Raw genomic sequence first — 12,032 nt, forward strand, 5'->3', positions numbered from 1 at the left:
ATAGCCCCTCCTATGTCCAGCTTTTAGTGTATAGTGCTAACACAAACTTTGTCCTACACAAACATTAGATCCCATCGACAATGAATGGACAGGTTTGAGTGTTCGTGTAAACACAAACATTGCGTAACACAAACATTGAAGACGAAGGTGAGGACGCAATTTCTGATTGGCCGGAATGAGATCATGTATGACGATGTATACAAAGATCGCCCCTCACTTCACACAGGCGTGATTTCTGTTCATTAAAGAGCTGGAGAGACAGGGTAATTCCAAAGGAGGTCGTATTCAAACCTGCTTCCTCTATATACTGTACAAATCAGCATGGTCCATCTGAAAGTGGTACGGTTATAATAGCTGACCTTATTTGTTAGATTGCAAGAAATAAAACTACAAAACACTTTTAGTACTTCATGGATGTTTAATTCAGTGGCAAACAAAAACCTAGCAAGTTAAAAAAAATAATGACTATAATACTGACATCGCAATATTCAAGAATTAATTGAAAATTGGCAATGGCTCCAAGTTGTGGCTTATTGAAATGGGGATGGACATAATGGCATCTTCACATCTGAATCACCCAAAGACTGCCATTGTACGGCAATTTCATGTAAAATAAATGGTATCAGTATATAAAATAAAATCCAAGTTTGTTCATCAGGCAGATTTAGTTGTTCCCAGGTAAGTTGTCAATCACAGGAATGTTTTCTAAATTGACTTTAATTCCTGTGACTGTTCATGTAAACATTGTTAAACTCATTACACTTAGCTGTGAGGTAATCGCTCTTCCAGCAACAGGCTAAAACAAACTTCTTATAGTCAGAACACAGCAATTTTCCCTTTTGTCTCCTCCCCGGTCTTAGTCCACTTCCTCCTGGGTGTTTCTGTGTTTATTCCTACTAACAACAACACTACATGATTTAGGCAGTGGTGCTGACAGATTGTCTTGAGAGCCTGGGATATGTAAAGACAAATGATATGATATGAGTCATATCATATGACTTGTCCTGTCACTTTAGTGTATGTGAGTGAGGTCTGGAAGAAGATCATTCATGCTTGGGAAACGTAAAACTCAAATTTAATTCCTTCCTCCAGCTTTCTTTAATTCCTGCCCAAATGCTGTATACAGTATACCATCAAATGCAATCATTCGTTTTTATATGGCTGCTAACTAGGCCAGGTCTCTCCTGTAAGAAATTCATAGCAATTTAAAAATATATATTTTAAACAATGAAAACTGACAGGAAATGTACTTTGTACATACAATTACAATTTCTTTAAGACACATCTTTCTTTAGGCACATACAGTATGGTGTGTATTGTGTAACATTGTTCATTGCTCAGACTTCTAGAAATTCTATTTTGTGATTATGAAGATGAAAATCTAGTCGCATTTGAATAGTTTACCTATACAAACGCAGGAGTGTAAATCTAAGCAGTAAAGTGCACAATATTAATTTGCCTTATCTTATATTTACATAACAAATCACATATAAAGCAAAAATATATAACAAAATTATAACTAAAATAACACAAAATTGATTCAATGTAAAACGGAACAAGCTGATAATGAAGTCTCCTTAACTTTTTCACTGTATGGACTAAAATGAGTCTTTACTGCCACCTAATGGTAGGGGAGTCATTTTGGATGAACTCAATATTTTCAAGTAAAAATCCAACTTTTCCTGTTTTCCTCTTCCAAGTAGTTTCTAGACTTGGATTTTAATGTGTTACAACACCATCCGTGTGCCAATTTTACATTTTACTTACAGGAAGCCTTAGACCCTGGTTCCCTTTCACCATCCTTTAGCCAAAGGTCAGTTCTGACTCAATAAAAACAGACTGGCAGCCACTGTTTTCCAGCTAACAGTGTGAGGCTATCCACTAATGATAACCATGGAACAACAGCCTCTATGCCGCCTCCCAACGGCCCACACTCACCACCACAAGTTCGCAAAGAAAATTCTAGCTGAACATGAGCAGGACTACTGGACAATAGCATCAGGGAATATCGTCTCTTGTTGCTGTCATGTCGGACTCTATCCAGCTGTCTGCCTGTCCTCTATTTATCAGACATAGAATCATTGTATTGTATTACATTTTGGTACAGTGCACCACCTACGTAGATGTGCAGAGCTCACGATCCTGATACTAGACAGGAGGATGTGGAGGGCGGCAATTCCGGGGTCCCGAGCTGGTGTTGGCTAGACCGCACCCTCACATCACATCACATCGATAAGATATAATGCGCTCAACTTGCGATCATACCAGAAAAACAGGTGCTGGATCCTTAAAATAGTAAAGGATGAAAAAGAAAGACTGGTTTGCACTCCAAATTGCTTAAAGAAAAAATATATATAAATTTTAATTGAAAAACTTTTAAATTGCCACACATTATCTGGTATAGCCCTGGCACCTTTGGGTCTATTTAGGCGATTGCCTTTGTGGTTAGAAAAACCATGTTGTATCCAGAAGGGCCCACCCAAGTGTCCACCCTGACTAAGACACATATTTCCCATCACCTCCAGAGGCACTGCACTGCACTGTTGTTGACTCTATGCTCGAACCTCTCAGTGGAGGAGGAGCAGGAAGAGGTAATGGATGCAGTGGATGGGATCAGTTACAAATCAACAACTGGTTCTCCTCAACCTCGTTTGCGGAAAAACACTTTCCTTTCGATTTGCGTATTGTGCTACAACCACAATTCTTCTCAGCTTACAGGAAAAGGTTGATTTTGGCTGGGATGGCCTTGCATCCAGTACTGGAGAAGTACTGTCCTTCAGCAGGTGTGTAGAGCATGTCTCCCCCTACAGCCTCTACTACATCATTGCGCCCACACCAGCCCCGTTGACACAGCTCTCTGTGGACACAGCGCTCCACATGCCGCCGGCTGAGGGGCAGGAAGGGAACATAGCGTTTGATTAGCTTCTCCATGATGATGTTGGAGTGGTAGAAGCCACCTGAAGAGGGGGGGGGGGGGGGGTGTAATGTTAGTTCAGTATTGCCCAATAACAACAACGACAAGGTGCCCTACCTCTCCATATGAAAACGGCGGGGGCAAGGAATATAAAAAAGGAGTCACTAGTCACTACATCACAGTGCAACCAAAGTAAATAGGCTATATTATACAGACAACTCTTTGAACACATTGAAATGTACGGTGGCAGGTAGTGATCACTAGGACAAACATGTTACAAAACAATGCAATATTCTAATACATGTGCGTGACCCTCCAAGCCCTCAAAACGTGTTGGTCATTCTCTGTTGCCTTGCTCAGCAATAAATCTATAATTTCATCACCTGAAGACAGAGTGCCTCAGCATTTTTCTCCAGTCTGCATCACCACAAGCAGAACTATGTTTTGTTGGTTAGTCAGTACTATAAATAGATACCACAAGCATGATGGACAGGTGCCTAATTGGCTACTATGTATCCCATAGCATTGAGTAACAATTGCTCTGCGATTATTAATTCACAAATTTAAAAAGTGTAATATTATTGTGAAATAATTAATATACGTTTGACATTTCTAAAAGTAATTTCTAACATTAATATATAGTATTTTCGAACAGCAGAGATATGTAAAATAAATAAATAATGTGCCAGACAAAAACTGGACTGCTGATTTCAAAGAAATGTGCAAGTTGGGAAGTTATTCCCTTTAGTTCATACCCGGATGTTGGTCATTGTATTTATAAGGGAAACATATACCGGTATGTGTCACTCGTCAATGATTCTTTCTGTGCCATTGTATATCAAAAGAATGATTGAAATTTCCACTGGACATGCCATGGAAGATTACCGGGCTGAGATGCTTGGGAACAAATTACTGGAAAAACGTTTTCAAGTTCTAATGAACTGTTTGCAAAGCAATTAATATCATCAAGACAGTGACATTGTGCTTTGGATGTGTGCATCAATAAAGACATGAAGGTTCCACACAGAGTAAACAAATAAATAATTAAAATGATTGTTAGTAGCTGGCACTATGGAGGGGTCAATGCTACAGTCTTTGACCTAACAATTAAAGTTTCCCCGAAATTATAGCCTACAACAGAATAAAGTGGCTGCAGCACCATACACCAACAGCGGACTACGTTTAGGTAAGAAAGAAGTCTTACTTAAAAATGTACAACTCATAATAATGTGTCAGCATTTCTCGGGGTCCTCGGGTTTTGTATGGGTAACGGTCCTCATATCGGACTGGCAGATCGGCTGGGTATGTATGTCGGTGTTGTCCACCGGCCAATAAGTATGTATGTATGTCGGTGTTGTCCACCAGCCAATAAGGGACCGCCATTATTGATTACGTAACTAAGGTACGCTTGGTGATCGGCTGGGTATGTATGTATGTCGGCGTAAGAATGGTGGTCCCTTATTGGCCAGTGGACGTAAGTACATTATTAGCAATATGCTGTACACTTTATAATATCTTTTGAGGGGCGCTAGCCCCTCTTATACACATGTGAAATGTTTGTCTTTAGTTCAAAGTTTGTTTAGTAAACGCATTGACAGTACAATACAGGGAAAATGTACGTCATAATGTGTCGTTTACTTCATATGGTCTCTTTATGGTTAATGGCGTTTAAGGTTTGTGTTGGCACTGTTTGTATAGAGAGACGGTAAGATACTTTGTTGTGGCTTTCACAATAACTAGACTGGACTACTCTATTTCAACTGCATCATAAATGCACCTTAAGTGTAACATTCTTAAATGTATATATTTCACAGCACATTTTAAAGTCATGTTACTTACTTGTAGTGCTGTTGTAAAGCGACCTCGAGATGGCCTCCTCCAGGTCTACCAGCTTGATCTCCTCTCTCTCCCGACCAGCCTTGCGGTACTCCATTGCCAATTTGTTGATCACCTCTTCCCCAGTGCTGCTGGAGATACACATGCACACACACTAAATACAAATCTATATAAAATCCTATTAAGTTGTATCAGAGAAGAAACAGTTTAAAAGAAGGGAGGGTGGTGGGGGGGGGGGGGTAGAAAAGTGGACAAAAGAAGTCTATCAATATAATCTGTCTATAATACCTGATGAAGATGTAGATGGCCTTGCGGTAGTTGGTTTGGAAAACAACGTGATCGGGCCCCAGGTATGGTGCCAGGATGTCGATGAGCCCTGGTGGCATTTTCTCCATCTCGTCAAAGATGAACACAGACCGTGCACATTCGGTCAGACTCTCCTCCACCCAGTCTTTCAGCTCTATCTGGAAAAGGAAGAGATACACGTTGCTTGTCAATTTATCAGATTATTATTGCACACCAAGAGCTTACTATTGTCTTGCTTAATTTATACTCCTTTGCGCAATATTATTACTTATCAAAAACAACAGAGTTTCAACTCGTGTGAACACTTGGTTGGCGAACAACTATCTGGACAGTGTAATACCTAGCCACAATTTGCAAAGCTAGATTTATTTATAGTGACTCATAGGAATAGACTATGTGACAACCGGGAATAGTCTGGTGACCACCCGAGAGATGGTTGACAGCCAGAATGTAGATGGCACCCGGGTGCATGGTGGGTTAGCGCCCCAGCCTGTGTCCGCCGTGAGGAGGAAGCCCAAAAAACCCACGTGAGGCCTTTAGGAGGGCCATTCAAGCCAGCGGCACCACCTTTTCCCTGCCGGTAGAGCCTGCAGAATCCACCACTCCCGAATGAAGTACCTGCACCTGGTGAGAGCAGGAGTGGACCTGGTGAGTCGTAGGAGGTGCCGGCCAGGAGTCAACCCACAGTGCCTAGTCCCTCCACGCGCCGGATGGCCCGCCTAGTACCCGCCCAGTACCGGATGGCCCGCCCAGTACCGGCAGAGTAGTTCCCTAATGGGACTGATCGAGGGTAGCTACTGGGACGTAAGTCGGGACTTAATCACCCCGGCTGGGTCACCCGAGTGAGGGGTATGATGTTGTGAGACCCGAAACCCTGAGGACCTTGGGATACATCACTGAGGATACGTTTTTTAGTTCATTGACACCCCATTGATCCAAATAGAATTTCTGATCTGCTTGTATTAAACAACGTTAACTCACCAACATTGCAGCTGTAGGGCAAGCTCGAGTTATCCTCTTTCCTCTTTAATAAAATTCCATCCTAGTAGACATGTTATGAGCTGTTATAAGCCCTCGTCGAAGTCACTGAAAGGCCCTGCGTACCACCGGTTTCGAATTTGCACACAATGCAGGAGGTTAGCAGCACTACCCGTTAATAAAAACGAGTGCTTCCATACTCCAACACTTAAAAAATATATATATCACGGCACGAAATTTCTTAGGATAAAGTAGCGCATAACATGTCTACGGTGGATTTCTATGAAACAAATGCTTTGCAGATTGAAAGAGGAAAATTCAAGCTTGCCCAACTGCAATGTTTGTGAGTACAAGCAGATCGGAAAATCGATTTGGATCAATTGACTGTCAATGGAGGGTATTGCAACTCTAGATTCATTCCATTAAAAATAAATCTAGTGTTGCAAATTGTGGTCTTTCACCTGCTGCAACAGCACCACTACACAGGAATACAGTGAAATTCAAGCACACAGACGGGATTAAAACACCTTGCTATTGAACAATACAGAATATTAACTCAATGGTTCCCAAAGTGGGGTCCAGGGACCCCTAGGGGTCCTTGAGGCAGTTCCAGGGGGTCCCCAGCTAAATGATAGTTAGGAACCAAATGGACCCTTATGGGTCTGTAACTCACGAGTGTACAAATGGAACCAAATGGACCCTTATGGGTCTTTTATTAGAGACAAACTATTTTAAAAACGAAATAATTAGAGTAAGACATAATTATGATACTTACCCTGTACTCTTTCAATTTGTCCCTCATGGGGAAATGAAGAGTGGGCACAAACTGGTGCACATAAGGGCTGTCCATGGCTGCGCCATAAAGGTACCTTCCCAGCATGGTGCTGACCATGGTCTTGCCCGTCCCCGAGGAGCCATGGAAGGAGAGCACAAGAGGACTTGCAGGATTCTTGTTTTTAAGGAACTTGGCCACCTCCTCAGACACAATGTCCTGGACTAGATGTTGTCCATAGAGATTCTTGTAGAGGTCCCATTCCAAGCCTATAGTTGACAGGAAAAGAGGCCATATTAGAGGCATAATGTGGTCATATGAAAGTTATACTTTTAGTTAGTAATACATTATTAACAGTTTGCAAATAGTAGTGGGACGATCAATTATACAATGGTGCTAAAATGAAAACACAAAAAGCCCTATAAAGGGTTGTTTCCATTGTGGTCCTGTGTATTAAATTAATTAAGACATACAATGATATACAAGACATCATCAACACTATAGTAGCAATAAAACGTATATGTACAGTAAACTGTTGGGGGTTGTATCTCTGGTGTTTACATGTGTAGTACTGTATAAAACTAAACACATTTGCTATCTATCTAAACACAACAATAAGCCTTACAGATTTATTTAAATTGCATAATATCTAGCTTCATCGCCATTCATACAAATCAAACACGAAACTGCACGTGAAATATGACAAATATTCGTCAAAGCAAGTTAGCTAACGCCAGTCCAGAGCCATAGAGTAAACTTACTGTATGGCTTATTATATGGCCATTAGCATGCAAGCTAACAGTGGACATTTTACAATTCAATATACACTTAGTTCATATGCATTCGTTTTGTCCTACCTCTTATATCCGGCTTAAAATCGCAGGCACAACTATCAGATATTGTGCAGTAAATTTCCTTTAAAACACAACGAGCCGAGTTAACGATTGATAAAAACAACAGAGTCCGAATGGACAACATTTCGGATTACTCTGTGCTGGCCAGCCAGTGGCTCAAGGAAATGCGAGTTGACGTCTTGACGGAAGTTGACGGAAGGTCAGTTTTAATTTGTAGTTTTTCTATTGCAGGATGTCATTTTGCAACATGACGCAAAATGTCAATGGAACTACAATTCCCACAATGCCTGATAATGACTCAACGGCGTGGCGTTGTCGTTAAAGACACGTCACAGTCCAGAAAATCACCCAGTTTTTTGTGTTCTATGGAAAAATAAATAAATAAAAGAATAGGCTACAAATACTTGAGCATACCATTGTAGTGCTGAATATATATAGGCCTATAAATGCTTGAATATTTTATTATTATTGGCATGATGTACATTCATGAAGTCATATATTTTAAAAATGTAACAGAGTGAAGAAAATGACACATTTACAAGATAAACCATTTATGTATGGAAACTCAATGTAAAGTAGTCATAATAACATTTGTTTATTTTTCAGATACAAACCCAGACTCACTCAATTAATGTGCATTGAATGAATAACAAATACAAAACCAAATCCATATTTCTTCTGCATACCCACTTCCACAACCAAAAACACAAGACTGCTTAATTCATGACCCAACATAATTTATATTCACAACCATTCAAAAATATCAGTAGGTGTTCTTGGTTTTCACGGCTTGTAATGTCTTGAATATATTCAGCATAGTGGTAGCCAACAGCCTCATAACATGGTCATACTGGATGTTATAGGCCTATTAAAACATTATGAAGCGCTTATAATAGTCTTACAAATGTGCTTATAATGCCTCATGCGCAACTATTAATGTAAATTGTTAGCACTACACGTTACTATAGGGCTGAATATTCGCGGATGAGTAAGGCTGGGACCGAGGCTAGGCGGCTGAATATGACATCAAATCAATATCGTAATCATTTCAAACCTTTGCCTTTGATTACGATTATAAAAATTACAAAATAGTGAAGATAGCAGATGTACAAGCTAACAACGGGTCGCGATGTGCTGCAAAGTGAACTTGTAAATTAGCAATTTTCATTATTCCTGTATGCCACCTTTGTACAATAAAGTATAATACAGGGCTTAAGTGGTTAATTAGACGACTATAATCAAAATTTGTAGATTATAAAAGATCTATTCGAATTTTTTGTTTAGTCCTACTTTTAGTAATTGTTTTGGTGATTTGTTGATACAAGTATATATATATATAATAATTAAAAAAAAACTTACTTCTCAATTATTATATTCAGTTATAAATCCATTGTTGGTTCTAAATACAGGTTTCAATATATTTTCAGTTAATTGCCCATCCTGCTACTATTACTATACAGTTTTACATTAAGTGGGGCAAGGGAGATTAATCGACAGTCTGATACTACATCATCACAGGGAAGGCCCAGCCTTCAGACAGACATTTATTTACACAGAACAAATGGAGAAATATTTGAGTCACGTTGAGGCCCAGCCTCACCATGTTAAATAATGACAGGGAGACACACCTTGCAATCTTATTTTCACTATGTGATACAGCAGTACTGTGCTTTGTCTACACACATGGAATGGTGTATTTGTATATATTCATATGGAATGTTTTTCTCACAGTCCAGTTCTATGTGCATATATAGAACCATTTTAGTATATGCCATGTGTGTGTGTGTGTGTGTGTGTGTGTGTGTGTGTGTGTGTGTTCATACTGTTGGAATGAAAAACTAAAGACCTCAGGTCCATCAGGTTCTCTCTGAAGAGGTCTCTCAACAGAAACATTGTTTCCAATTAAAACTCATTTTTTCCATTTGAAGATGGTGTGCAAGAGTTTTATTCTACATTGATTAGCCTAGCCCTTGGTCTCCTGACCTAGACACTCCTGTTGGCTTGTAGGTGTGCAAAAAACAAGGAAATGTCTCACTTGTTTTTGTTATAATTCACTTATACCATCCCAATTTGCATAACACAAAGTTTAAGCCAAGCACTAGCAAATACAGAACATTCACATTAAATCACCCATTATGTTTGCTTAACATTCATACGTGAACCTGAAAAGACCCAAATGCAGTTGATGGACTTCAAATGGCGGGCTTAATGCCCCCATTTCATTGCTCAGGTTTGGGTTCAGCTTGTCATCAAAGACTATAAAAAAAACTCTATTATTACCTTTGTATTATAGCACATCGTGAGCTTTGGGTTTCAACTGAGCTCTGGCTCATCAAAAGCTGTACCTCATAAGGCTAATTTACACTTCCCCGTGTCAACACTTTTTCAGTTGAAAGTAATGCCCAATCACACCGATCCGATGCGTTCATCGCAGCGGTGGCGCATGTTGAGTGATTCAATTCAAAGGAGCTGTGGTTGCTTGCAACTGCATGCGTCTACATGCGTCTACTCACAACCGTTTGGTTGCAAGGAGTTGCATGGTGACCAATTGGTGTGGTTTGGGCTTAAGTCAGTGTTTTTAGTGTTACACAGTCATACGACAAAGATTAAATTAAGCTTCACACTCAGGCCTGGAACAGATCATACCGTAATAATAATGATCTGGCCTGAGTAAGCTCCCTCTATTCTGAGTCAGTATATAATGTCTCAACTCAAGTAATGCTATTTTTAGTTCGATGTTAGTCAGAAGGGTCAGGCTGGTCGAATGGGTGGCTCCAGCTTGTTGGACAAGGCAGTCAACACCTGGTCAAACTTGGCATAGCGCTGAGCCTGGTTCTCCTCTGCACCCCTACTACCCCATAGCAGCCTCATCTGGAACTCTGTCAGGAACAGCTCTAGAACCTCCGGTCTCTCGTGACAACCTGCGAGAGCACATCACACACATTACTGTAACATGCCAATAATGGCCTACCGGAGAACTCGCCAGTTTTCCGACTCGCAACGGTTTAGTGCATTTTAGTTCACCTTCATTTAGAGAGAGAGGATAGTTGTTTAGAGTTTACACTAGATGAAGTAGGAATGCTAAAGTACAGAAACAATGTAATTCATTAGTAAACAATATCCTATATATACTATACTATCATTGGTATTCACATACTCACCTTTTTATCATTATCTAGCTGACCATTTAATTGCACAAAATAATTTGATCACTTTGGAAATGAACTATAACATCTGTGGGTTTGACATATACTACACTGATGAAGACAGCATGTTAGCATAACGATGAAGACATTGATGAAGAATTTTCGCTGCGGCGAGTTGGAAAACTGGTGAGTTCTCCGGATACCCCAATAATATAGCAGTGCTTCTTGATCATGTGGTATTTAAACACTCCACCCTGTATTGTGTTGCACTGTCCTCTGCAGGTTGAAATGTACAAATTGGTTGCGCTGCTGGCATTACCTGGCCACACCTGTGCCAGTTTTTCCTCAATGGTTAAACAGGTACTATCACTTCACAACTGGGATGTAGCCAGGTATAGCCAGCATGCAACCAAATTCAATGTTCACTTTCAACCTGTTGAGGCAGGTTTTAGATCCAGTTTACAGTTTAGAGTAAAGTAAATGTTTTCAGGTTTTCTAAATAAAAATGTGGTACGTGGTCCAGAATCTTGGAGCATTGCCGGTAAAAGTTGTTTCTATGGTTTTTTGTGTGTGGAATACAATATGTAAATGCGAAAGACCAACATGAGAAGACCTGAGGGCTCAGAAGACACTATATACTATTAAGAGCTTTGTGTGAATATATGTTAAAATCAATTAGAAAAGAAACAGGGAGCCAAGGTGATATAGTTAAAACAGCTGTGATGTGCTTCTTCTGATACACTTACCATGTAATTTGGTTTTAGCATTGGAGTGATAGATTCCCCCCAATTGTGCAATGGTCCGTGCTGCCCCCAGGTGGCACATGACAACGTCTACACTTGCCTCCACTGTCTCCCATGGCTCTGCCCCGTCCCCCAACGCCACACTCTTCTCCAAGAGAGTCAGCAGCGGGACCACATGGGGGAAAGACGTGTTGGACAGAGGACAGCTCTCTGGGAAGAGAGAGACACAGAGAGTGAGCTAGTAGAGAGGAACTGTTTTCATTAACCCTAGTGTCCCTAGTGTAATAGGCTAATATTCTGCAAAAATAGGCCAACGTTATGTGAAACTAGCCAAACATGTGGCAAAACATAGCCAATCTAAAAGCAAAAAAAATCACACTTGCGTGAAGTGAGGGGCGCCATGGGGGAGGCATGCTTAAAGCAAACATACTGTAATCAGTAAGACGCCTGAGGGTGAGATCTCCATCCCTGATGATGTCACGT

At 40.4% G+C, this 12,032-nt stretch overlaps 2 protein-coding genes across 3 annotated transcripts in view; both read right to left on the reverse strand.

Moving 5' to 3' along the window:
* Window positions 1–398: 398 nt before the first annotated feature.
* tor2a (torsin family 2, member A) lies at window positions 399–7,825 on the reverse strand. 2 transcript variants are annotated; one of them, XM_079515684.1, is made up of 5 exons: window positions 7,664–7,825; window positions 6,810–7,075; window positions 5,039–5,214; window positions 4,754–4,878; window positions 399–2,957 (listed from the first exon to the last, which is right to left on the reverse strand). In XM_079515684.1, exons 1-5 carry the CDS (start codon window positions 7,782–7,784, stop codon window positions 2,713–2,715), a joined length of 933 nt encoding a protein of 310 aa, XP_079371810.1. In that variant the 5' UTR covers window positions 7,785–7,825; the 3' UTR covers window positions 399–2,712. The 2 variants fall into 2 exon arrangements, with proteins under 2 accessions (XP_079371810.1, XP_079371809.1); XM_079515683.1 differs by having other exon boundaries at window positions 4,754–4,881.
* Window positions 7,826–9,562: 1,737 nt separating this feature from the next.
* Window positions 9,563–12,032, reverse strand: part of sh2d3cb (SH2 domain containing 3Cb) — a gene marked incomplete at its 5' end in the record, with an annotated part of 30,169 nt that continues 27,699 nt past the window's right edge. Inside the window, 2 exons of the mRNA XM_079516977.1 lie at window positions 9,563–10,581; window positions 11,553–11,759. Coding sequence (XP_079373103.1) covers window positions 10,412–10,581; window positions 11,553–11,759 — 377 coding nt within the window. The 3' untranslated portion in view covers window positions 9,563–10,411. The remainder of the gene's footprint in view (window positions 10,582–11,552; window positions 11,760–12,032) is intronic.

The sequence above is a fragment of the Electrona antarctica genome (assembly GCF_951216825.1).
Source record: "Electrona antarctica genome assembly, chromosome: 12".
Taxonomy (NCBI): domain Eukaryota; kingdom Metazoa; phylum Chordata; class Actinopteri; order Myctophiformes; family Myctophidae; genus Electrona; species Electrona antarctica.